This window comes from Balearica regulorum, chromosome 9, assembly GCF_011004875.1.
Source record: "Balearica regulorum gibbericeps isolate bBalReg1 chromosome 9, bBalReg1.pri, whole genome shotgun sequence".
In the NCBI taxonomy this organism is placed as follows: Eukaryota; Metazoa; Chordata; class Aves; order Gruiformes; family Gruidae; genus Balearica; species Balearica regulorum.
Genome location: NC_046192.1, coordinates 15,628,602 through 15,656,105, shown reverse-complemented (window position 1 = coordinate 15,656,105; position 27,504 = coordinate 15,628,602). Strand labels below are relative to the sequence as shown.

The 27,504-nt window shown below is 48.3% G+C and overlaps 1 protein-coding gene across 4 annotated transcripts in view; it reads right to left on the bottom strand.

The window, feature by feature from the left end:
* The window catches only part of FGF12 (fibroblast growth factor 12), a 226,880-nt gene that overhangs the window by 83,053 nt on the left and 116,323 nt on the right, over nucleotides 1-27,504 (bottom strand). The window contains exon 1 of one of the 4 annotated variants that reach the window (XM_075761236.1): nucleotides 19,071-20,666. The exons of the other annotated variants lie outside the window; for them this stretch is intronic. Coding sequence (XP_075617351.1) covers nucleotides 19,071-19,269 — 199 coding nt within the window. The 5' untranslated portion in view covers nucleotides 19,270-20,666. Of the gene's footprint in view, nucleotides 1-19,070; nucleotides 20,667-27,504 lie in introns of those variants that run through there. 4 annotated transcript variants of the gene reach the window in all.

Sequence of the window (27,504 nt, the reverse complement as noted above, 5' to 3'; positions counted from 1 at the left end):
GGTGCTTATCTGAACTAAATACAAAAGCAAGTATAGAGACATACACAGCCAGCACAGAGCTCTTCTCCAACACAGAGCACAGCCCAGGAGAGTTAGGGAGTTGTCTGGGCAATGGGTGATTTGTCTCACCTAGTACAGCAATCTCTACACCTGAACTGGGCTCCCTTTGCATCCCAAAAATCAACAAGGAAGCCAGGCCACGTCCATAGGGTCCTGAAACCATCTGCATCTCCCCACAAAGGGACCAACTCGAACACAATCAGCTACGTTGGTGACAACGGCCAGCAGAAGAACTGCTTCCTACCAGGGAATCTCCTGTCTTATGTCTGGGCATGAAGTGGGATATTGGGATTTTTCATTCATACAGCAAATGATGTGGCTGGGAGGCCTACAAACAAAATTTTAGGTGAAGGCAGCTTTTAACAAGGATTTACCTATCTTTCTCCCAAAGCTCAAAGTTATTACCTGAAGAGGGAACTATATAATCACAGGACAAGATTTTTTCTTCTAGCCCAGAGGCAAAACTGCACATGACTTAAGAGTTTCCCTACTTTTGTCATATCATGTATTTTAACATCACTTCTTTCCATCTACAGAGCAATTTCATCACAGTCTTCCAGCATTGCTCTCCCTTATGCTGCAGCAATCAGGCTGAAAACCTGTTTGTAGAAAAATTTCAAAACCAGCAGGTCTCCTTGTCAATTAAGGATGGTGGGACACCCCAGTAAGTCAGAACAGAAGGCAGAAGACAATGAAATAGACTGAGAACTTTTCACAGTTTAGTAACAAAAAAAAAAAAAAAAAAAAAGATGAGAACAACCTTTTCCAGCAGGCAATATCCTGAGTGCTTACTGGAGCACTTGCGGGGGGGGGGGAATTAAAATAAAACCCCACAACCTTGATACTTCTATTTGTCTAAAGCTCCCTCAATGATACTGTTCCTTGCTACAATCAATAAGAGAACAAAACAAACCATAAAAAAAGAAAAAAAGAGTGCAGCACAGATGAGCAAAAACCTGCCATGAACACTTCCTTTCTATAATTCACAGAATTCACCAGGAATCAAAGTCAAACCTACACTCTAACTTCATTCTTGTACAGCATTAGGGACTCAGACCCTCCTGCTTTTAAAGGAGCAACACTGCATAACGCACTTGGAATAAACCTATTCCTCCCACTCGGGCTCCTCTGTTTTGCTGTAGGAGCAGCTTTCCCTGCAGAAATGGAACTGAACTAATGTGGACAAGACTTCAGCACCAACTTAGCATCTCCCTAAACATGAAGTTAAGTACTTCAGAACAGATTTAAGAAAGATGTTACAACTGCCTTGATCCCAAAGTACCAACTAAACACAAGAGATTTCCACACAGTGCATATTCCCAGTGCAGACCCCATGCTATTAGGATTCCCACGCAACATGCAAAGGGATATTTTTACCCTTATTTTATCAGCAATAATGTTATGTTTTAGCATGCTTACTTTAAAGATCTTGTCCTGGTTGCTCACACACAGCTGTTGAGGGCCAGGGGTGCTGGAGAAAGCACAGCATACCCTCTCCTTGTCTTGACACAGGGAGCTGAAATCCTTCACATGTGGTGCTCCCAGATGATGCAGGAGAAGATCACCCCCATGAAGCATCAGTCACTGTGCAGAACAGACTGATAAAAGCAATAGGGAGCAAGAGCTGAGCCATGGCTCTGTTCCTGGCCTGCAGCATCTGCCAGGCTAGGGGTTTTCCCCAAATTGAAGACCCAGTTCTCAGCTGATGACCCTTCTTCGAACAGTCATCCAGTGACCAATTGACTGCACATCCCCTGAAGGGCATCCTGCTTGCTTCTCTTTCCACAGGCCAAACTTATCACCTCTGCCTGCCCTGCTTTTAACTTTCTGAGCCCTTTGACACAGCTGAGGCTAACTAAGTCATGATCTGATTGCTAATCTCCTTGTCTCTACCCAAATGGTAACGTGATGCTGCTATTATTCATTTCAGCTGTCCTGCTGCTGACCCTTAAAGTCATCTCTGTTCACCATTAGCTGCTATGCTTCCTGCCTTATTGTACAGCTATACAGTGATTTTCACTCTCCTGGGGCTTGCTAAGGACATCATAGGTATAGAGTGTTCACACATAACTTTGTTGGATCTCTAGGGGCATGCTCACAGAAGGCCAGGGGATCATGCTCAAATCAGCTACCCCACAGAGTCACATCCCTCACCCCCAAGCCACAGGCATTGCTGAAGGTTATTTGCTGTGTGCTATGGGGAAAAGAGCAAGAGTTCTGGCAGGGATCCTGGCAGAAATGTTTCTTATCAGAAATATCACTGGCTCTTTAATGACCTTTTCTTTTAGTTCTGCTATTTAAGGTGAATACAGAACTCACCTCACTAACTGCAAAATGGAGAACACACAAGCAGGATAATGCCCCTTAATGCAGAAAAGCTATGAGGTTAGGCACCAACACTGCATGTAGCAAAGCCCCACTGAGGGCACTAACTCTTGTTTACTCCCATCAGCAAAGCAGCAGCACAAACACGATCCCGCCACATGCAGCAGCATAAACCTCATGGTGAGGAGTCCTATACTCCACCAAGTGCTGTAAGGTGGCTCAATCCAATCCAAATGCTGAGCTCTGGAGGACCAAGGAATAGGGCACGACACTGATTTCCAGATGAGACTCCATCGTGGAAGGCAGTCTGCTATGGCCTCATTTTTTGCAATTCACAGAATGCCTCTCATTACAGCTATATGATTACCTGAGGCTGCAGCCAGACCCCACTTTACCTTGGCCTGGGAAGCCTAAAGGGACTCAACAAGACCCTACTCACAGAAGTCACCTTAATCTGAATTCTTCAAGTTAATGGTAGGGATGTCACAGAATCACAGCACGGTTTGGGTTGGAAGGGACCTCAAAGATCATCCAGTTCCAACCCCCCTGCCATGGGCAGGGACACCCTCCACTAGACCACGTTGCCCAAAGCCCCATCCAACCTGGCCTTGAACACTTCCAGGGATGGGGCATCCACAACCTCTCTGGGCAACCTGTTCCAGTGTCTCATCACTCTAACAGCAAAGAATTTCTTTCTAACACCTAATCTAAATCAACCCTCCTTCAGCTTAAACCCATTACCCCTTGCCCTGTCACTACACTCCCTGATAAACAGTCCATCCCCATCTTTCCTGTAGGCCCCTTCAGGTACTGGTAAGCTGCAATTAGATCTCCCTGGAGCCTTCTTTTCTCCAGGCTGAACAACCCCAACTCTCTCAGCCTGTCCTCACAGGAGAGGTGCTCCAGCCCCCTGATCAGCTTCATGGCCTCCTCTGGACTCTCTCCAACAGCTCCATGTCTCTCCTGTACTGGGGACCCCAGAGCTGGACGCAGTACTCCAGGTGGGGTCTCATGAGAGTGGGACCAGTCAGAGGGACTGCTTTTCAGTGATCCCTTGAAAAGATGAAGGGCTTAGTGACCTTTCAGGGATTTGAGCCACTGGCTCCAAGGATTCTTGCAACTCATAGTGACGTTCTGGTTGGCAGGCAGGCTTCTGCTTGAGGTTGCTGGTGCAGAACTGCTTTTAAATCCACTCCAGAAGTTACTGTGCTGGGTGCTAGCAGCACTCTGTGTTGTTATAGCATAAACTCTGAAGGGTTACCGTTCTCTGTGCAACGAGCTGTCAAACAACAGAGGACTCTGCTAGCTCAGATGGCAAGCAGCCATTTTATACTCAGCAACCTGCAATGAGGTAGAAGGAAGGTACCCACTGTGTAATTTCGACAGGAGACTTGTCCGTTTGTTTGCTCTCTTTTTCTGCAGCAGGACACGCTCTGACTCAACATCTCTGCCTCGCCTTAGCACAGCACAGCTGCCAGAGACGCCAGCGGCAGGCTCCCGAAACAGCCCCTCTGGTACCTGCTAAGGAATTGGTTCGGCAAAGGGAGAAAGTATCTCCAGCCCTGACCTGAACCATGGCTGTGCATACTGCTGACTCTCTTCTGTGCCTGTGCAACAGTTTTGCTGAGGATATGACTGCAAACACAGGACCTGTAATACATCTAAGGAGCATATTTCACCTAAACGTTCTTTAAACATTTGTTTATTGCAATTAAACATTTTAGCCTGGAATTTACACATTCCATTATTCTTATTTTCCCCCATTCAGGCTGCAGCTGTCATAATGGGAGGTTGATTTATGACTCAACCAACCAGCACTCAAATCCTTAACGCACCAAAACCAGCATTCAAGTCAGAGTGTAAACTGCTCCTAATTTACTTAGATTAACTCCACGTTTAAAGTGCCACCACAGAAATCGCCATTCCCCTCCCCTGAAAAGGATGGGTTCCAGAATACTCGGTAAGCCAAGTAATGCAAACACATGCAGATAGAGAAGGGCACTGAAATCCCTCCTTTGGAAGTATTAATGAAGGCTTGTATTAACTCAGCATGAAAAGGCATCAGTGAGCTCCATGCAGATTACTATGGTGACAGGCATCAGCACAGAACTCAGGGAGAAAGAGAAGATGAAAAGCTGAGGGAGAAAAACGTTGGGTTTTTTTCCCATCCAGAAGCTGCTAAGTTCGCCAGGGTGTCTGGAGTTAAGATGAAGTAAGTGCCTGTCTCCAATTAAATGCATCACTGTCGGCATAAGTTTAATAGCTCAACTTGCTACAACGATTCACTGAATCCACCCAAACTGGGAAGCTCAGGAATAATAGCACTTGCAGCTGTGCCAGGAGCTGCTGCCCTTGAAGACAAGTGCTGCGTTTCCCCCCGCCGAACGCCTTGCCCAACTCTTCCAAGCTGCGACCACAGCGGAGCGTGAGCCTTTAGCAGACGCTGCGCACGGGTGTCTGTGACTGCACCTGCAATGAGTCATGCACAAAGGAGGTCGAAGCCTCCTGAGCCACACACTAGGATGCTGGAGGACACTCCAACTGTGTCACTCGGGTGCGGAGGTAGGAAATCCTGCTGCAAAATGCTGAGCATTTTCCGCTCCCACAGGAGTCACTGAGTACAGAAAAGCACGCAGGCAGAGGCAAGGAGGATGTTTCCCAGCCCCACAAAATGTTTTACACAGCTTCTGTGGCTAAACTCAGCAAAATTGTTTGGAGTAGGACATGCTCCGCCTCAAGGAAGCCTACGAACAGGTGGCCTGGGAGGACTGGGAAATGCAGCCTGCAGCATCCCAAGGAACAGGCAGGGAGAGGGCAAATGAACTCCAGAGCAGAGGGAGGTGAGCAGCGATGGTGGGCATTTGCACTTGGATGCCTCCTCAGGCTGCCTGCACAGAGGTCACATCACGGTGGGCAAGGGCAGCTGTCCAAGCATCAGGAGGGGCTCTGTAGCAGCGCCAGGCATCCAGCCTCACTTTGCAAAGCTGCCATGAACCCCTTCAGTTTAGGTACAGCCATTCAGCTTAACACACAGGCACATCAGCCAGCCTGTGAGTAGGATGGAAAGATGTAAACAGACTGACTGACTGATGTTAAGAAATTTATTCCCAAGGTCTGTGACTCGGGGCGCACCAAACATTGATGCCAGCTCCTTTCCCAATGATGCAGAATGAAAGTCATGCCCAGCTCCAGATCAACGTGATTACAGTGTTAGTGTCACCCTCCAATTACAGGGATTTTATTTTGAGAAGAAAATCACTTTGGGACAATAGGGCTGCATGGCATACTCATTTATTTACTCATCTCCAGTGCAAATCTCCACCCAGGGCTAATAACTACAGAGAGACAACTGGTGTTTCTAGGATGCGTTACATGAAATAACAGGCTGTGCTGACAGGGATGGCCTCTGCATTTGAAGGACAAGCTTCTGAAAATGACATTTCCCTAACTCAGAGGGATGATGGGCTCAAGCCAATGACAGCACCCATCAAAGCAATCGCCTCCTGTCACCATCAGTGAGCCACTAGAGCAGAATGGCACCTTGTAGGCATAAAGAGCATCCAGAGAAGTGATTTCCTTTCCTGTGCTGATGCCTGCAAGGAGCAATAGTAATTAGCCCTCCAGCACTGAGCACAGCTGCCTGCCTGCACCCCTCTACCAAGGAGCAGACACGTGCCAAGGTCTGCACTATGCCTGCTTTGCTCTTACAAAGATGAGTCCCTCCAGGAGAGTCTATTTCTCACTTGTAGAGTAGGTGGAAATGATGTGGTTGCATGAGACTGGCGTTCAGGCAGGCTCTCCCATATCCAGGGAATCAGCTTTACACGGATACTAGTACAAGTCTGCAGTAAGGGGCAGAGAAAGGAGTCATATAAAGTATTGAAAATGGTGGGGGTGCAACTTGGAGCCACTACTACATGTTTCCCCCAGACCCTCCTTTTCCTAGGAGCATATGGATGTTAGGACTTCCCTAAGTCACCCTGCAGCTCACTCACTCTTCAAGCTCCTGACCCCATGTGCCAAAGCCACCTGAGGTCCAAGGCATTTGTGGGACAAAGAGGTCCAAAGTCTTGGATGGGTTTTCCTAGAAGGTAAATGCCAAACTACTGTACGTGACACGTGAGCCACCCGCTCTGAGCAGTCCCTGCACACAACCTAAGGATGAGACAGCCATCTCCAGCACTACAGGGCCAAAAAAGGTCTTCAAAGACCACCACAGGTGAAAGCAATGGGTTGGCCAGTGGAAGAGGACCAGAATTGGCACAGAATTGCTGACTACCTCTGAGTGAAATTGTCTAGCAAAATACTTTGTTTAAAAATTCAGAGTAAGAGTAGCTGAAGCTGTACACAAACTCCATCTTATTAACAGGGGGCAAAAATGAGATCTTAAAAGGGTAAAAGTTTTGATTTTCTCTTTTGAGACAATGTTTTGTTTGGAAATTTAATGAAAAAAAAAATATGTTAAAAGAGCTGGAGATGAAAGCCAAAGTTTCATTTTAAGTAGACTGAAATATTGCATTGGATCTGAATCCCCTCCTCCCCACAAACCTCTTTTATTTGACCAGAGAGCTAAAAAATCAATTCTTCATACAGCTACACTCCTGGGTTTGTCTTTGCCTCCCCCAGGACATGGTCTGTGCTGCTCTGTTGATCCAATGTGTTTTACCAGTAGTCAAAATTTCAAAACATTTCCCTTTAAAGAGCAATCTTCTACACCTGTGTTGACTTGAGCTCTGATGAGGAGAAAACCACAGCCTGACAGAAAGGGAAAGCATAAAGGAGAGATGTAGGGCTGCTCCAGAATTTTAGCAGGGCGAACTTTTTCAGTTAAGGGAATTAAAAAAAATGAGAAGTTTAATGGAAAAGAAGTTGTAGCTAAAGCTCCTAAGCTGTCATTTTCCAGCACAGTCAATGCCTTGGCTACTGAAGGTTAAAGCATGCTCACAAGTATGAATAGCAGAGCACACAAGATACATTATTTATTTTGAGGAACACCCTGCAATTATTCCTGACATATTGTGTAATTAGCCAAAATTACAGCATATTCACCCAGAGCGAAACAGAGGATAGCATAAATATTATGTGTGAGCCCACAATCAGAGCATATTTCATTTGGATGCAAACGTGACTCCATGAACCAACCACGCATCCGTCCCTTCATGAGGGGCTTCTCCCTGGCCCCCATGGGCTGTGCCAGCACCCAAGCGGTGTCCACAAAGGGGAAACATCAGGAGTAAAATCCACATCTTGCCCACGCCAGCACGGGGAGCTCTACTGCTGCACGAAAATTTAGCAAACGAGTACCCCCACCCTGCAGAGCTTTTGGGTTGAGGGATGATGGAGCCCAAAGCTCACATCAGCAAAGAAGGGGCCACAGCTACGCTATCCCCAAGGGACATGGGAAGGCAGGCTCAGAGGACAATGTCTAAGATGCTGCTCGCTGGGCTTTACTGCCTGGAGCTAGCAGGAGGGAGAAATGGAAAAATAACCCTGCCCTCTCCCCATGCCTGCATCACCCAGACGTGTCCTAAGGAGTTGTTTGATGGGTCAGAAATCCTGGGCAATCTTGTGGCAGCGCTTTGCTGCTTGTACAGTTAGAAAAGCTGTGTTTTGTTTTGTTGACTCCAATGTGCAACATAAAACTTCTTCATTGTAAATTAAGCAGATTTCTTCCTGGTTTCCTGCAAAGATTTCGTTTGGATATTACGAAATTCTTTCTACCTAGAATTTGCTCCATGTGAGGATGTAAAAAACAGGTTAAAGAAACACCTGTTTGGGGGATGTATGTCTGGTGTCAGTGCAGGGCTGTGGTTGGACTAGTCAACCTTGGGGGTCCCTTCAGCCTTGCTTCTAGGAGACCACGACTTGGTGACATTATCACACTTCTGCACCCCAAGTTTGCTGAAGGGCTCCATGACACTGTGCCCAGCTCCCCTCACCTTGAAATGCCCCACGCAGGGCACCAGACCACTAATAGTCCTCACACGAGCAGAGCAGAAGCCATCCCTGCTGTTCACGCCTGCCACGGCGCTGTGATTTGTGCTATTCTCAGACACTAAATCTCTCCACTTCCCGCCATCAATCCAACAGCCCTGAAATACTGCAGAAACACCCAGAAGTCCCTCACACAAGTGAAACACGCTATGGAAACAATGACATCACTCTTCCACCCGGTTCAGCATGCCTAGAAAAGTAAACTCATTAAAATAGAAAATGGACAGAACATGCTACAGACAAGCACTGAGCAGAAATTAATCACTTAAGACGCTATCAGTCTTGGGGAGGGTACCTGGTCCTGCCAACACCAGCCCACACAACAGCCCTGGGTAATCACTAGATGGCAACTCAGGGTAAAATTTGGGTCCCAGTGTCACTCTGCAAGTATTCAATAACACCAGGCAATAACGTCCCCTTTTGCTAGTCTTCCTCATGCACTCCCTCAGCATTTTTCCAAAGGGATGAAAGGTCTGAGACTTTTTTATTTAATAGGTAATAAGCCTGTGATGTGGGAAAATTAAAGCTTGAATCAGTTGGGTTGTATTATAAGATTTTTTTTGCTTGTTGCACTAATGCATCTTAAGCCTTCCCATAGCCATTTACAAGCATTTTTGACCCAAAATTATGATATTACTAAATTTCGACAAATCTTATACAACACTTAAATGCATAAAGAAAATGTGCTGCTTGTGCCACTCTGGTTTGAAACAACATTACACTTCAAAGAGCAAGACCATGCTAAAGATGGCCAAAACCCACCATGCGACTCAAAGTTCTTTCTTCTTTTCTTTTGCTTTGTGAAAATACACCTTTTTTTTAACCTACAGAATTTAATTTTCCATCTGAGCCAGAAGTTTCCTTCAACCTAATGAAAACACTCACACTGTGAGAAAGTCATCATCCACCTCATTCCGTCTGAAGCTCTGTTTTAAATAAGGATGGTGTTTCATGGTTCATATCTCAGTACAAACACCTCGTTCCCAATGGGGGGGGGGGGCCCAAGGACTCCAGCAAGACAGACAGGTTCACTGGTCGCCCTGTTGCCGTCTCGGGAGAGAACTGTGAACAGCGTGCTCCCTCCCTAGGGATGCATGTGCTCAGGATGACACAGTGCAGCTGGAGCGAAAACAGAAAATCTGCCTCTCCAACAGGTCTCGGAACACAGCTCCTGCTCCTCCAAGTGCCCAGGAGCCACTCGCTGCCTGAGGGCTCAGGAGCTCTTAAGCTTCACCTGGTTGTTTCTAATCGTTCAGGAGCCACTATTGGGCTCTAGCTCTAAAACCTAAAATTTATTTTAAGAATGTAGAACTGTGTTTTTGAAAGATCAGAAGGAAAAATTGTAGAAGAAATGCTTAAGGAAGCAGAGAAGGTAGGAGTGGCACACAAGGAAATTAAATAAAAGCCAAACCAAATGTTTATAAATTTTTAAATAAGGATGCTGTGTGTTAGCCAGCAGGCAGACCCCATACTGCAGAGCATAAAACCAAACTATAAAAAGCCAGCAGAGAGCTGGTGGTTATAACGCACGCTCTGCCAGCCCTTTTAGCCACCGTCACAGAAAATCCCCACACGAGCGCGATGTCGGTTACCAGAGGATGCCCATACGAACGGCTGCAGATCGATAAGTGGGGCGGAGGGTGCCGGCAGCCAGCAATTCAGACCCGGATCCGGTTACAGGAGCTGTGCCAGGGAAAGGACCGGCTGGGGAGCAGGTGGGCCAAGCCCCTCGCCTGCCAATTTGTGATCCTGTCACATCTCCTGCAGCCCAGGAGCTCCCAAGTCCCCAGGGAGCATCCTTCAGCAACCACCATGTGCTTCCCAATCCTGAGCTTGATCCTGGAAGCCAAAACCACTGTGTCTTTTTGCTAATTTTTACTGCTTTTCAATTTTCTGGAAGATGCGGACAGACTTTTTACGGCCTGGCTTCACTTGCAGCAGTCCCATACTGCTTGACCTTTTGCAAACAGTTTTGCTTTGGGGAATGAAGGAAATGTATTTATTCGGCAGCTCGGGCAATAGGGGTGGTAACTGCTAAGCCAAGAAACTATCTGTGCAGCCAGCAAGGGGAGGGGACTGCAAACTATGCTGTTCTAGATAAATATCAATTAAGTGAGCATGTTCTATTAACCCCAAGACCTGGCTCTTTTCTTCCTTCATTTCAATCCACAATGCTTTAAAAAAAATTAACATTTGGGGTTTTTTTTTATCTTTATTATGACCGCAATCAGCTTTCAGCTGGGAAAGAGGAACCAGTAACAGAATTATATTGCCTCTCTGTGGATATTTTGCCAGTTCACAGCCTGTAGCCATCCACTGGATGTAACACATCCCCTTAACAGAGCATGCTGCTGGAGGGAGAGTGAGACAGGAGTGTCACAAGGAAAGACCTCTGCACAGCATGCTCCATGGATGCTTCTGCAGGATGGGGGAGAAGCTCTGTGCTCCATAGCAGGTGTATCTAGCCCTGGATCTTCATCCTCAAATCCAGCCTCCGCCATTGGAGGCAACCAGCCATTTCACATCTCCCCTTTTCTGACATCTGGCAATGGAGTCAAGCACTCCAAACATGAACCATCGCACTGAAAAGGCCCCAGAAAGAAAAACAGGGAGCGCAGGCAGGCAGGAGCGTAACCGCTCCTCTCCTTTCGCCAGAGCTGCCCACCTTCTGGCCAGAGAAATGCCACAGGTCCCCAGCTGAGCGTTTCTCTTTGGGAACATGACAGTGCCAAGAACCATCCAAAATAGAGTTCATTCTTGTGCTCAGTCACGCTGAAGGAGAAGGGGGCACTAATGCAAGGCAGACTCTGAAGGACGTGTCCCTCGGACAAAATCCCCCCTTCCTCCCACGTACAACTTCAGGTACGACAGACACACATGCTGATGAGAAGAGCGAGCAGCTGCTCTTGCTACCTCCCCCTGCCCTAACCCAAACCAGGGTCTGCACAAGAGCTCAATACTCCTCCAAATTTAGAGCTCTGCCAGGAGCAGCACAACCCCGTATGGCATCTCCTTAGAGGGACCCCCGGCACAGTGGCACAGTCATCTCCCTGTGATATTGGGGAAAAGGGACAAACCCAAAGCCACAGAGCAGATGCAAGAACAGAGCTATAAAGCCCCATTTAGTGATGATGCTGTTTCCAGCATTAATCCTCATCTCACAGCTCAGCTCGCTCCACGGGGAAAGGGCAGAGAGCAGAAATGCCCGGAGCTGCTTCATGGAGCCAGCTTTCCCCATCACGCCAGGAACCAGCCAGCAGCTCATCCCTGAGGACAAGACGGGCTCAGGGCTCATGCTGCCACCCTGCCTCCAAGCCTGTGGCTTTGTCCCTCTGTCACCTTTAGCCAGGACATCCTAGAACGAGCACGGGACAGCAGAGGTGTCCGACAGGTGTCAGGGCACATCAGCTGAATTTTCTCAGCAGCCATATAAGCTCCATCAGGGTTTCGGAGAGCCCAAATTCAGTACTTGGAACACAGCAGATATTTGTCTATGCTGCAGCGTGGGGGCTGGAAAAGCCAGAGTGGTCTGCCTGAACAGTGAGTACCACAGTCGTGTTCCACAGCTCTCTAGAAAGCTGCCTTCTGGTTTACCATTTTAAAAATGTGTCGTAGCTGCTATTTTCAGAGACAGTACAGTCAGGATGCTGTAGCCCTACAGTCCTGCAACCGTGCTGCAAAAATTCAGTGTCCACACTGACTCCCCTCAAAATACAACACCCCCCTTCAAAAATTATTAATTCCAGGAGCCTCCGCTAGTGGTGTTTGCTGGGTATGGGGCTCAAAGCATGGCTGTGGCTCTACTACTGCATTTAATAAAGATGCAAAGTAAAACCAGCCTCCGGAAAAGCCCAGTTATTTCAGGATTCTGCCATGTGTCAGAACAGGGTAAAGGTAAAACAATAGATGTAGTAGTTTGCTTTATGCTCAGAAAGGATAAGGGATTAATATGAAGAATATTGTGTTAGCTAGAGAATAGAGACGAACTATGTACTAAACAGGGAAACAGAGTATAAATGTACCATTCCCTGATAGACTGCATGAGTGCAGCCCAGGTACAGAGTAGATGATTTTGGTACAGGTCACTTTACAGGAGACTTCCAAGATTAAGGCACAACAATGACGCAGCCATGGCAGTGATGCTATGACAGCACACTGAGCACATGGAAACGTACGCGTATTTAAAGGCTAGTTATTCGGAGCTGCTTTCCCTGACCTTCTCTTCTGTACTCTTGGTCACCTTCTGCCAAGCCATGGAGCTTGCAAATAGGAAAGGGATGTCAATCTCTTACATGTTTTGCTTGTTAAAATTCTTGCTTTGATTTTAATAATAATAAATCACAGCTTGGCTTCAACTGTGCGGGAGTAGGAAACTCCCAGAAATAATATGCACATGACTGTTCAGAGGGATGTATCAAATGGAACGAATGCCAGAGGGATGGAACAAACGCCTACCTAGCCATGGCGCTATCTGGCAGTTCATGGTGTGCCCATTTGGGGAGGAGAAAGAAAGAAGATAAGCCCAAAGGAGTCTGCACTTGGTCCTCAACATAGTGAGACTCATGATCCTGTTTGTCTCTCACAGGACTGAGATTCTTACAATCTCTTCAGCTCCTGTGGCAGCTCTGCTCTCCATACTGCCCCAGTCAAGCTGGTAAATTTTTTTGGTAATAGATATCTGTTAAAATATGCAGTATCTGGTCAACTGAAATTATTCTGCTTGCAGCAGAAACTATTCTGAATGCAGCAAAGCAACAAAGCAGGGAAGGAGGGAAGGAGATCTTATCTTTATTTTGGTATTTTTGGAACTCAAGCTTTTAGGTTTTTATTTCAAAACAACATTTCATTTGGAAGTATACTTGAAAGTTAAAGAAATATACACATATAAAAATCCCCCAAATGAAATTGCACCTTTTTTTCCCAAAAAAACCCAGTTATATCAGTCAATGATAAACTGATTTATATGGATCTTTTATTTTATGGGGAGGGAAAATAATCACTCATGAACCTCTTTTTCCATTTGGCTGGTGACGGAGGAATCAATCATTTGTATTGCTCTAATGGTGAGCCTCCTCTGCTGGCTAATGATTTTCACTGCTCCCACAAGCACAGCTACCCCTGAGGCCATGGGGAGAGAAGATATCCATCCCTCTAGGAGCTTGGATGACTTCCAGGGATTTTTTTTTTTTTTTTTTGCATCAGCCAGTCCAGAACTAGTACAAAGTGGCTTACTGACTGACATGCTCACCCGCAAGCTGTGTTGTAAAGCAGGCTGGCCGCTGAGTTTTCCGTGCTCTGGAGTAAGCCAGGAGCCTCCAGTTCTTCACCAGATTTTAGAGCCGGAGAACGCAGGGCTGCTATCTGATCCCCCCCACAGTAACTGAGCACAGACACACCGTGACAGTCACCACATCTGCAAGTCACGAACATGTGCAATACCACCCCCAGGGATCAATTTGATAAAACGAAACCCATCTGCCAAGCTGTCACGAGCAGGAGGGAGCCTTTTCCCCCCCTCCTGATTATTTCAGCATTCATTAGCACCAGCGGGCACAGAAGGAGCTTACGGCACCAGCGGCAGACCTCACCGACAGACTGCCCCAAACAAGGAGGACACGCATCCTCAAGGCTGTGCCCCTTCCCCTTGATGTCATCTGGGCTCACGTTTGGCTGGCACTGGGCATACACGCCCTCATCTCAGTACTTCCAACAGCTCTTGCTGGCAAGGCGATACCAGGATATCCAGGCATTTCCATTACTTCCAGCCACTCCTCAGAGATGGGGCACAGCACCAAATACTGCAGAGGAGCAGGCAGAAGAATGCGATGGAACCCCCTTGGCCGGGCACACACCCAGACACGCATACACACGCTATGGAAAAGTGCTGGGATCCAGCCTGAACCCTGCTGCAAACAGCAGCTATGCGCTGAGATAATGTAGCCGGCATCAGGACACTGTAGCAACGGAGGGGCCAAATTCCACAGGTTAGGCAGGTACTACAGCTGTTCTGAAATGAACCACTCCATAAAAGCAGGCAAGGACTACGACAAATTGAACAGAGAGCTAAAAAGGTGGTTCTTTTTCCATGAGCTTCAATCATCATTTTCACCCTGCATGAAATCAGAAAGGACTTCAGGATTTAACTCGGGGAATTTAACAGCTTACAGAGATGACAGACTTCTCAAATGTTTTAAATGAATCTCCGAATGAACAAAGTCCTTCTGTGTCCTTCAACTAAAGTTGCTCTTATACTTTACTTATACTGCTGCAAAAATATCTACATACATATATTTTAAATTCCAAATCTCCATTTATTATTCAAAATGAGAAATACCACAAAGGGCAAACATGTTTTAAGTTACTGATCTTTTGTCTATGTCTGAGCCGTTTCCTTCGCTTTGGAAGAAGCTTTTAGATCTCCTTAAGGAAAAGCATCCTTTCCCTAGAGGAGCACAAAATATATATCAGACAGAGGAAAAAACAAACAAACAACAACAACAAAAAACCCAACACAGAATTTTTTTCTTTTTCCTGGGGTAAAAAACCTGTTTGAGGCTGAGCTCCACATTCTGAGCTGTAAACTCATCTACAGAAGCAACGCCTGAAGGGACAGAGACAATGCTACACTGTGCCTGGCACTGCCTGACCCAAAGCTGCCTGAATTCAAGTGTGATTTCCCCAAGTAATGACACCTTTTCAGTGGGCTTCACCTAGATGAAGTCCCCACCCACCCCCAAGGATGCTGTGCCTGATGTTCCAGCCTGTTTCCCTTTGTGCCAGGCCCCCAGATGCCTCAGCCTGGCCGTTTGGTGGCCACGGCACGATGGAAGGCCAACTCCACCCCAGCTCTCCAGGGTGAGCTCTGCCTGAGAAGACGGTCAGTGAAGCAACGGCCACAGCTTTCACAAAGAAGCTGGACCCACCAGCCCAGGACTTCCAGCCTGTTACAAAACAGCTGAAGAGAGGATGAAGAAGCTGCAAAGGGGATGCAACTACTTGGTTCAACCATTTGTTGGCAGAGGTCATGTTCAGAGAGCTGCTTTGTCTAGTCTTCTGCATTCACCTCTTGGATCGATCATTCTCTGATCGAAGGATCCATCTCTTGAACCTGCACCAAAAAGTCATGCCATACAGCAATTTCTTTTGAATCATCTATCAAATTACTAGGTCAGAGCAAAATATATAATTTAATCTTTCCTAGCTGTACTTTATACATACAATTGTACAGGTGCTGTTCACTATACACATATTTGCTTGGCACCTACACAATTGTGGCCAATGACCTGTATTAATTCACGATAACAGGATTAAGTCCATGTGTCCAAATTTTCAGCTTAGTCCACAGCACTCAGCATCCTTATTTGGCCTGTCTTAAACTGATAAGTCATATTTTAAAACCAAACACAGGCAAGAGATATAAAAGAACATAGAGCATGCATGTGAGAGAGCTGCCTTTGCCCATCGAAAAGGCAGATGAAACAAGTGCTCATTTTACAACATGGTGCCTATTGCAACCGACAAATGAGATACTTCTGCAGTCTATTTTCCCTAGGAGCTCATAGCTTTGATTATACAAGATGTCTCTGCACAGACCTGGTTCTCCATAGCTTGCCAAAACCTGCGGAATACTCGTGCCCACTGCCGAGTGAGCCTGAACTGCTCCCGGGTGCGAATACTCCCTTCCCATAAGAAAGCAGGAGTATTCCACTCTCACTTCATACACGCTGCGAAGTGGAGTACAAGGTGCCAACCACTGCAAAGTAACTCTGCTCACGCACATCTTTACTATTTTAGCTACAGCACATATTAAAACCACTTAATTGACGTAAGCTCACGCGGTTGCTTTTACAAAACAAAGAGCAAAGGGAACGTGAACCACCATCAGAGTTATGTTTCTGTAATGGTGTTAGTTGCTACAGCTCCACCATCGCCACATCGTAAGCCCGCTGGCAGTGGGGGGCCCAAAGCGCGGCGTTCTGGAACGAGCATCAGGAATTAGGTCTCTGTGTCAGGTAACTGCTGCGTGCCTTGGTCTCTCCTTCTGTCAGATGGTGATAATCCTCTCCATTTGGTAGAGCTTGTTGAGTACTACAGAAGAAAATCAATCTGTAAATGTGAAGTATTTTGATAGTTGCTCCTCATAGACATAAAACAAGGTCATGATTTAAAAGGTAAAGATAGTTCCCCTAGCACTGTACCATTTGCAAATGGGATTGTACCCCTTTTGAACATGGATGTTTCTCACGTTCCATTCACTGACTTGCAAACTACTGAGCCAGCGTATCATTAAGTACACATAATCACTGGGGTTGTGGGTCACTGCACATTTCTTTAAACCAGTTTCAATTCATTTGCATGTCATTTTCTACGCAGAAGAGCAACTCTGCAATGAATAAGTTATCTGGGCACAATACACTCCCTGAATAAACAATCTGAGTAGCAGCAAACCCAGTGGCATGCCGCCTTCTAAGCGGCACACCTCAGTCCAGGAATAGGATGCACCAGTGAAATAAATCTCTATTTAAAAGATGGACAGAGGGAACTAAAGCAGACGCAGTCCATAGCCTAGGAACGCTTCAATTTCTTTCAGAGCAACTTAATTCCTTTGCTTCTTTAATTTTATAAAATGAATACAGTACTGGTTACGAGTGATTGACTGACAGCTCTAAAGACTGAACAGCTCTATTTTTACAGCACTGAGTAGCACTGATCCTTCTCCTAAGTCAATAAAAATTCTTCCTTAAATCACTCTGGTCTGTAAGTTATTCAACACCTTCCTCAGCATGAAAGTCCATGCAAGTTGAGGGAATTCTTAGAATTCATCAATTCTTCACAGGAATTTAGTGAGTCCAAAGGAAGCAGAATTGGACCCGTGCAGCTGGGAGCGCTATGGTAGGACCAACAAAAAGCCTCACCAACCACACCCTGCTCCAAAAGTCACTCAAACTTTAATGAGACAAAGCATCTTGAAATTTAGGTAACAGGTCAAGATTTCCCAGTCCTTTTAGTCCTTGAAGGATCTCATTCAATAGCAGATGGAGATGTAGAGAGGAATGGGAAAAGATTTCATCAGTGAGACTCCCAGGTCCCACTCTTGATCCTACAAAGAGTGATTCCTGAGACAAAATGACCACACTTTTTGGGCAAGAGCCATCTTTTCGTCTGTGCTCATAGGATAACTAATATATAGGATGGTCCAGCAAGCTACCACTCATTGTAACTTGATAAGACAAAAAAAGGCAACTTTTTTCCTTTTGAATATTTCAAGTTATGCTGTATTTCAGGTATTTTGCATCGCCTTTTGGTAACTGCTTCAAAACAGACCATTAAAGTGTCTGGTTTTCACAGCCTAACCCCGTGCATCTGCAAGTCTTGAAGCATTTTGCTAGCTAAATATAGTCCCTGCCCCACAGCCTGTGAATCAGGGGCACTGACAGCAATTTAACAGAGTAATTATTCCTTCCCCTTTCTTGACAACAGTAAGCAGTAAGCAGCCTTCTATGGTGAGAGGCTTTCCCCCTATTTCTTTTTGTTCCTCACTCGAGTACAGGTCACGTACCTCAATCTGAAGACCAGAAGAGCAGCCCTCAGCTAGCTCTGACACCTTGCTGTAGAGTCACGATTGACAGACTTCAGAAGTGGAGAAGGTGCTTCATGAAGAGACTAATCAACAGGCAAAATATTAACGGATATGGGAAACATGGGAGGATTACACAGGTTGATGGCACACCACCAAGAACTGAGTAAATGAGTATAGCTCATTTTTAACCATGATACTAACAGACACCTGAGAAAAGCACATGTTCACAGCAGCTTCTCAAACCAATTGCTGTTTTCTTGCCTTAGGGGTGATTTATAGCAGTGAAAAAACTAAAGGAAGAGGTAAATACTATTCCACTGAGAAATCACAGAGGGGCTACTCTTGACAGGTGCCGAGTTCTCACGCCTACCAAGGGCAGCTGAGAGCACAAAGCACTGCTCAAAACTGAAACTGTAGGTGGTGGGACTTCATCGTGGAAATGCGAGCAACACATACACTTGGGCTAAAGTTTTCCACAAGGAACCAAGACTAAGCACACACACACACAAAAATAAAGGAAAGAAAGGGAAAAAAAAAAAAAGGCTACCCTGAAATGCATTTCTGGGTCCATGCAAGCTCACTGTTAGGTGTAACAGTCGTGCAGCTGCCATCTGGAAAGCTTTCTGAGCTAATGAAATTCCCTATGCAACTCTGCTCGAGAAGTAGCACTTGATGGATCTAGTTATCAAATGGCCACAATTCTAATTGATCCTCAGTTTATCGATTTCCTTGTCACTATGCAGAAAATAACAGGAGACTGTTTAAAAAGCGTACCTACAGGGAGGTGGAAAAATACAATTCTGGGTTAAACTAGCACGGATTAAGCCGCCGGGTCTCTCCTGACGGAGCACCCACTTCACTCACGCTTCGGACAGTGACGGAGGGATGCTGGCGGCAGGTCGGTGCCCACCCATCCCACCAGCCCGGGGAAGGAGAGCCGCCAGGACCCAGGCGAAAGTTGAGCGCGGCGCAAGCCTGTCCCCAGACGGCACCCGGCGGTGCCGAGAGAGCCCCGGAGCCGGCCGGCCCCCCCGGAGCAGCCATCCCGGAGGGTCCCGGGCTGCCCCACCCCGCGGAGCGGGTCCCCACGGCCCCGGACCGCCGTACTCACCCGGTCTCCTCCTCACCGGCCTTTTCCTGCCGCTGCAGAAGCGCACTTTGCTGAAGACCCCCAGGACGTGCCTCTCGCAGAGGGAGCGCCCGTCCTTGCTGGGGCTGGAGCGGCGCTTGGAGGCGGACACCCGGTCGCTGTTGGACTCCCTCGCCTGCCGCTTCTGCCGGATCAACGAGCTGGCGATAGCCGCTGCCATCGCCGCTCATGGGCCCCCCACGCCGCTCCGCTCCGGGGGGCGCCGCCCGGGCGCGCTGGGGCCGAGCCGCCGCCGCGCCCCGCGGGGACGGGGGACGGGGACGCCCCGCTTAACGCGCTGCAGCCCCAAGTCCCTGCGCCGGGGAGGGCTCAGCCGGCCAGGCGGAGCAGGGCGCCCGGGCTAACAACCATGGCTGGCCGCCGGACCCCGCCGCCCATGGGTCTGTCCCCGGGGAGCGCAAATCCCAGCGCAGGCGGCCGTCGGCGAGAGACCCCCGGCCGGGCTGGCAGCGTCCCCGCGCCTTGTAAATCCGGGAGGCGGCTGCCCCGCTTGCAAAGGTCCGCCGGCGGCAGCTGTGTCCAAAGAGGGGGTGGGGGGTGGGGGGGCCGCGGAGGATCCGCGGGTCCCTGCGGCGCAGTGCCGCTCCTCTCTGCCCGGGCGCAGGCGGCGGCGCTTCCTCCCTTCGGCCACCCTCCGGCGAGGGGCCGTGGGACGAGTCAGAGCCCCCCCGGCCCGCGGCCAGCCCCGGCCCCAGCGCGGTGGCTCGGAGGAGCGGCGCGGCAGTACGCGCACATGGACGCGGCTCCGCTCCGCTCCCGCGGCCGGGCTCAGGGCGAGCCGCGCTGCATTTCTGTTTGCACTCCTCCTCTTCCTCTTTTCCCCCCCTCCCCACTCCGCTCACAGAGAGGGCGGGAGGGGAAGGAAAAAGCAGCCACGAGAAAAAGCACCAGGCCAGCAAACAAACAAAAAAGAGGCGATACAATAAAATTAAATATATATATATAAAAAAAAAAAAAAAGAAGCGCCCCGCCGCGGGTGCGAGCTCACATCGCCGCAGCTCGGCGCCCCGGACTCACAGCGCCATGGCTGGCGCAGCTCTCCCAGCCCTGCTCGCCGCCTCTGCCCCGGCAGCAGCTCTCCCCGACGGCAGCAACCCACATCGTCCGGCCCGGCGGGAAGCCGCGGAGCGCTCGGCACCGGGGCGGCCCCGGGCTCGGCTGCCGCGGCGGAAACGGCGGCGGGAGGAGCGATGCGAGGCAGGGAAGAGGAGGAGGAGGTGGAGGAGGAGGAGGAGGGCGGGGGGGTGCGGCTGCTCTGCTGCTCCGTGCGGAGCTCAGGATGCTCCGCGGTGCCGCCCGACGGCGACGGGGCGAGGAGGAGCCGAGCCGCGCCCGCCGCTCGTCCGCATCCTCCGGCCCGGCCCGGGAGCCGGGAGGGGCGGCCGACGCGAGGCCGGGGGGAGGAGAGGGGAAGGAGGGGCCGGGGAAGCCCCCTCGGACGCCCACGCCGCGCGGGGCTGCTGCCAAGGCGGCCGGGAGCCCCGCAGCACCGCGGCGGCCGGGCGGGTCGGTGCCGGGCGGGAGCTGGGCTCCGGGCTCGGGGAGAATTGCAGCTGCTCCCGCTCGCCCTCCTCTACGCAATCCTACGTGATCGAGGTTTGGATGAGAATAATCGCGCAGGCAGAGCGAGGCAACTGCAGCTCCGCGGCGGCTCTGCCCCTCCGCCCGGGCAGCCCCCGGGCCGGCCCGCCGCCCCCCGCGGGGAACCGGGCTTCCCCGGAGCCGCAGCCCCGCCCGTCCCCTCCGACGAGCCGCCTGCGACTTGTGCAGCCACCGCGGCCACCTCCTCGGCCATTGCTGTGGATGCCCGAGCACCCAGCCTCAGCAGCCGAGCATCTCCATGGCTTTCCCCGCTTCTCTCTGCCAGCAGAGACAGGGCGACAGCCCCCGGCACCCCAAGGGCTGCGCTGCCGGGGGGGTGTCGGTGCCTCGTCTGGGGAGCCGACTGCAGTGGTGGGTACCACCAGGCAGGTCCGAAGGCAGACCACCGGTTTATCAGCAGGTGCCCTGCCCCGGCCAGCCCGCAGGAGCTGGGCGGGCTCCCTCACATCTACAGCCGCAAAACTGCACCGGACAAAATTTAAGATGCAGAAATATGTCTCTGGTTATCCAGTTGAGTAACTGCCGTTGCTGCCGTAAGAATGGTGCTCTCCAGATTTCAGGTTCAAGTTAACAGCTAACGAGTTGCGTGCAGGAGGTGATGAGCAAGGTACGTGGAGGAGGGTGCAGGGAGAGGGGATCTCGGCTGGGAAGAGGAGACCTGCCTCAGCTATACCTTGGCGAGTACCAGTGGCAGCAAGAGACTAACCCAGTCCCAAAGTTGTAGGGGTGACGCATCTACCCAGCTGAAGAGGGCATTTTAAACCAATTGGGGTGCCCCTCTGGGAATTACCAACTCCAGCAAAACAATGTTTGTAACTACTTCACAGCAAGAACTTCAGCTCTAAACTACTATAAAAAAAGGCAACTGAAGCAACCACCCACCTACATCCATAACGATTAACTAAACTCTGGCATTACTTCCTGATTTTCACTCTTAATCCCTGTGCATGGCAAAATGAGGTGGAATCAGGTTCTCCTGGAGAGAACAGGGCAAGAAGATGTTCAAAACCATTTGGGAGATATAAATGTTTGGCTGTTGATCTCTTTTTAACTGCTGCCAACTTTTTTGAGCAGATTTCACTGTCCCAATCAATAAAGATTTTTCTTCCATTTCCTGTAACTAAAGTGCTTCATATTTTAATTTTCTCTGCTGGATTATTTCACTTGACATCAAAGAACGTTGCAGTACAAGGTACAGGCATGGCCTAAAGAAAGCTGTTTGCAGACAGAGAATCACTGTCTGAACTGCCAGTGAATTATCCAAAGCTTCATCTTCAAAGGATGTGAGCAAATCTGACATCTTCCCAAGAAAGAGGTTTTCCCTTTATATATAAAGATACTTTTTTGACTGTAGTGTTCAAATCTCTGGTGAAAGAATGCTGTTTTATTCCCCCCCCCCCCCCCATATTAGCTAAGTTTCAGTTATTTTGACATGCAGCTAATTTGTTTTCTTGTGTAGCTGTAAACTAGGAGTAGCAGCTCTGCACTTAAAAATGATCCTAATCAGTGATAAAGTTGGTCACAGTTTTGGGTTGGGTTTTTTTTTCTGGTGATTTGTGGATCTGAAAAGAGCTCCTGCAACTGACGGGAAATGCTTCTCCCAGGTGTCTCTGCTTCTGCAGTGATGGAATTAATTTAAAGCAGAGTTTGTGAAACTGAATATAATGTTGCATTTGCTAACACACAGGTCTGTTGTTATTTATAGATGTCCAAGGAGTGCACGGGGTTTGGTTCTGAATGCAGGCACAGCGCCATGAACTCCTGGTGACATTACTGCCATGTGCATCTGCTCTGCACCACTCTGGATCATGCCCTGACATCACAAAATTTTCTGAAGAGCCCAAGCTTTTATAAACATCAAGCAAGCCTAGAGCAGTCTTGAACTGCGAAATTGAAGGCCAACCTCGTCATGCTCCTGCACCGTCATTCTTGCAGATGAAACGTTACCTTAGGTGGGCTGCCAAGTGAAACAGAAAAGCCTCCATGTGCTTTGGCTTCTGCCAGTGGAAGTTCTCGCCTTCAACTTCCGTCTGGGTAAATAGGGCTCAAAACATCTCCCATTTTCATCTGTATCAGCTATTCCTCTCTGAGGGTAGTGCAGCCTACACTATTCCATACGATCTACCCCGTCCTGAACCCAGGGGCTGCATTCACCCCTCGCTGCTGCCAATGGAAGCTGAATTGTTTGATCAAACTGGGCCAATATGGCATTTTTCCTTCAGGCACATTTTTAAAAACTAATATAATATAATATGTTATATTAATATCCCTATATCATATAATTATTAAGGCAATTTTTCTCCCCTGCCTCTTCTCCCCTGGGCTCCCTCCTCACCTCCAGTGCCATTCTGGAAAGCTGCACGGTGCGCACTTTGAAGAAGGAAGGAAAGAATAGCACTGATTCATAAAATGAACAAGCAAGACAGTGTTTTGATCATGCTGGAGAGACTTGTCAATGCTCCTCCTGCAGTTTGTGGATGGAGAAAGGCCCCACCCTGCACACAGGAGCAGGCAGAGGGTCAGACCCCCCATGGCTGTTGAAGAATCAGACTCACAATGCTGATTAAATATCCCCACCCCACCCTAAGCATGCAGCAGCCTATACATGAGACACTCGCTATGGAAGGAGGCCAATCTAAACGTTTCAAGATGCTGTCATTTCTGAGGTTTTGTTCACTTCATAAATAAACTCCTCTGTCCTCAGTGCTGAGGTTTAAAATGAAGGCCAGGGCTTTGGTGGCTTGAACAGAGAAGAGATCTAGAATTGCATTCCCTTACCTTCCTAAACAGAATGATCTATCTAGGTCAAAACGGAGGTTATTGGCATCTTTCCTTAGTGAAGTGCAATAATTCCCGCAGGGTTGCTAACAGAATATCCTGTTTATTTTTCACAGAGCCTTCAAAAGCCCTGGGCTGTGTTCTGTAGATTCAGTCATTAGGCATATCTCTGCTCTCCTAATTCTGTACACACGGAGCTAACTACAGATAGAAGTGTATGCAGGTTTTTGCTGCATAGCTACTGAAAATGCATGCGTGAAAGTTAAGGAAGAGATTTAAATTTAATACCGCTTTAAAATGTATATGCGTATCGCTATAGTTGAATGGGGAAAAGAAAGACGCCCATCTCTGGCCAATAATTATGAATGGCCTAATTCACCATTTTACAGCAGCATAGCAACAAATCTCTTCCAATAGGAAGGCACTATTGAGTTTGGAAGTCTGCACGCAGACACCTCTTAAGAATTGTACCCAATTTCCACGCTGTGTAAATTACATCTAAAATGTGCATTGCCAGGGCTGCTTATTAAGCAGAATTAAGCCCATATCCGTGTTTTATTAACTTTATTCTTTACAAGGTAGCCCCTTGTTGCATGTCTAGCATAATTAAAATTCATGCAGCTTTGGCATTCCCCAGTCTCTCTGCGTGGGTGGACTTTTTTAAAAAACATGCCTGGGTAACCTGATAAAGAAAAGACCTTACAGTATTTTGCTCGTTTTGTGCGCAGGGTAATTCTGTTTACAATGCATGGTTTTATATGTATGTTTGGATACCTAATAAGAATTCACATGGCCACTTAAAAATACGCTGTTTGGGGAGAGAGATCTGGCCCTAAAAGAGCAGCAGAATAGGAAAACTGGCTGGCTTTCTGGGCTTTTCTTGCACAGCTGAGCTCTGAGCTGACTAGGCCCTTTAATAAACTCCGAAAAGCCTGCATCATCTGATTGCTATATTAAAATAATTTATTTAATGGGCCCCTCACACCCTTTTTTGGCTTCAAAGATTCAATTAAAACAAAATTTGCAACTCATCACGAGGAATATTCATTAGCCTACCTGGTGTATTTAAATACAGCTCTAGCCTGGGGAGAAGTTGGGCTTGTCTGTGTCTTAAAGCGAGTGGCAGGTAAGCAGGTACGCAGATTGCTAAATGAAGCCACTGCTCCAAAAACTGGGCCACAAGTAGCACCAACACAACAAAACCAACTGGAGCCCAGAAAAAAAATTCTACTCAGATTTTATATGTTCATACATATTTTTTCCTTTATAAGAGAGGACTTCTACTTAACAGGTTTTGTTCCTCCTCAGTGACTTGTTGCCTATAGCCAGTGGAGGCAGGGGAACAGAAGAAAGCTTTGCTTCACTGAAGGCAACAGCGACTGTCTAGGAATGAAAATTCCATGATGCCTTTTTCTTCAAGAAGCCTCCTGTATGGCTGAATAGACTTTATCCCTTGGGTTCTGGAAGCATCTGCTGAAAATGGCAGGAAGGGACACTATCCAGGGTTGATTCTGCTGCCTACACCTTGCTGCAAAGGATGTCTCCCTGAAATGAAGCCTGAAAAGGAGTAGTAGCAGAAGGGCATCTGAAACTGTTCCCACATATGAAGAGAGACCTCCCTGCAGACAGGTCAGTGCCTGTCCCACATGCCAGAGCAAGACCTGGGGCTTGATCAAGATGGGCTCATCTCAAAGCTGCTCCCACCCCAACAGCCCTGTTCATCAGCTCTTCTGCCATTGCCTTCCCCAGTGGGATAAAGGCATGAAACATTGCTGTCCTTGCAGTGATGTGCTTCAGTTACGACTTCATTAGTGGCAGGAGTCCAAGGGAAAGGGCCTGCAAACACCTGCTCGGTGACAGCTCCCACACAGCACTTCAGTCATTGAGGCAATGCAGGGAGGACGCCTCACTGAAGGGTCTCCAATCAAGAAGCAATGAAAGGATAGGTACTCTACTTGCAGATAACCTTGTGCAAGGCAGAGCTAAGAGCCCTCTCTTCCTGAGTGAGGGACACACAGCCAACCAGCTGCTCCAGGCTTAGAAGCATCCACCTAAGCGTATCTTCTTGCCTGTACTATAGCTGCTGGCATCTGCCTCCCTCCCTTCCTCCCTCTGCCTCTTCTTCCTCACTCGTCTCCTCCCAACATCCAGCAACTCCCTCCATCCACCCCCTTAGGGACTTTTTCACCCATGGTCACCCATCTAAAGGCCCTAAGCCACAGGAACTGCAAAGAACTGGAAGGGGGAGGGAGAGCACGGACTTGAAATTTCATCCCAGGTTACATCTGCATTCACAGCAGGCAAGAAAGAGGAAAAGACCACATCCTCGTGCTTTTAACGCAGAGCAGGAGCTTGAGGCCGAAATAGGTGAAATAGCCACCACAGAACAACCCCGATTGTACACACACATCGTGCCCTTCTTTGTCTGACGCAGAGACCTAGTCCTCAGACCTCAGGGTAGCTGCACTTTCACGAACAAGACAACTCCCACAACCTTCCCCTCCCTAGGAGAGGTCAGCCATCCCCATTGCTGTCCTTGAATCCTATTTAATGACAGCCTGTAGCCGATTTGTGCCTACACTTTCAACAATGCAAGAGGTGCCCAGTTCCTAGGGACACTGAACTGGTTGTGTCTGGCTTTATATCTCACCTGCCTGAAGGTGATGTGGTCTGGGTGGAGAGGGGAGTGTGACCCCACAGTGCAGTTTCAGAAGAAGGGCCTCCAAACCCCCGGGGCTCAGGAGGTCTAAGGGGCTGCCCATGATTTGCCCCCTTCCCTAGGAGGAAGGAAAGCTGCTCACGCCGCGAAACTTCCTTATGTTGTAACCATGCAGCCAGGCACTGATTCCAACCAAAACTGTTTTCAAGCATGTTGGGAAAAGCCTTTCAATTTTAAGTTTCCATCAAGCTGACTTTGCTGAAAGTCAAACAGATCCTTCCTGATTAGATCTTGGCTGAGGCAAAACAGCCCGATTATGTGATTGAGAACGATAAAAAGAAGGGAGGGAGAATGAAACCCCTATCGCGTTCCTCCAGCAGGGATGTGGGATCGCCTGCTCCCCAGCAAGTGAAGGCTTGGAGACATCAACCTCCTTAACGCACATTATGTCACACTGGCATAGGCCAAGAGGAGGAAGAAAGGAGAGAAACTGTCAAGGAGAAATAACAAACTCCCTCCAGACCCATAAATCTATCTGCACACAATGGATTCTGCCAGTCCTAAAGAAGCCTTGGAAAATTCCCTGACCCCAAACTTTGCTTGTCCCTTCATCCATCCTCCAAATCCATAAGAAGCCCAGTACTTGCATCCTGAGCCAGGTCGTATCTCAAATCCTGCCGGGTCAGAAGTGCAATGCTTCAAAGGGGCAGCCGGTTGCTCTCTCACCACACAAAGACTCCGCAGTTTACAGAGCTCGTGGGAAATGCAGTGACTCTGACCAAACCTGGTACTCGCACTGCCATCGAGCTCTGCAGAGCGGGAGTGCTGGGACGTTAATCCTGCCCTCAGGATGCTTCTGAAGTTACATGCATCCAGATTGCATCTTATTTAACCAAACCTGCTTATTTCTCCCACGCACTACGAGGGCATACTCAACATTAAATGTAAATAAGAGATTACAGCTGTCACACAGCTAGGACAAGGTTTGAAGACTCCCTCATCCCCTGCTGACCTAAAGTGCTATGTAAAAAGGATCCAGGTGAATACATCACTTCCCTCACATACCCCTGGCCTCTGAACACATCTCTTGCTATTTGCATTGTAATTTATTTCCCTCCCCAGCAATAAATCAACTTTTCTATCTCCCCAGCAATAAATCAACTTTACTATCTCCTCAGCAGAATGAAATCCCATGTCTTCTTTCCCTGGAGTCTCACACCTACTGCAATCCACACACCAATAAAGATATCAATGGTCTGGAAGCAAATCTAAGTTTGCCAAGGATACAAAGACTAATGCAGTAGTAATTAATGATTGCAGCAGGTCTGGTGAAGAGACTAAACTGAACTGACATGG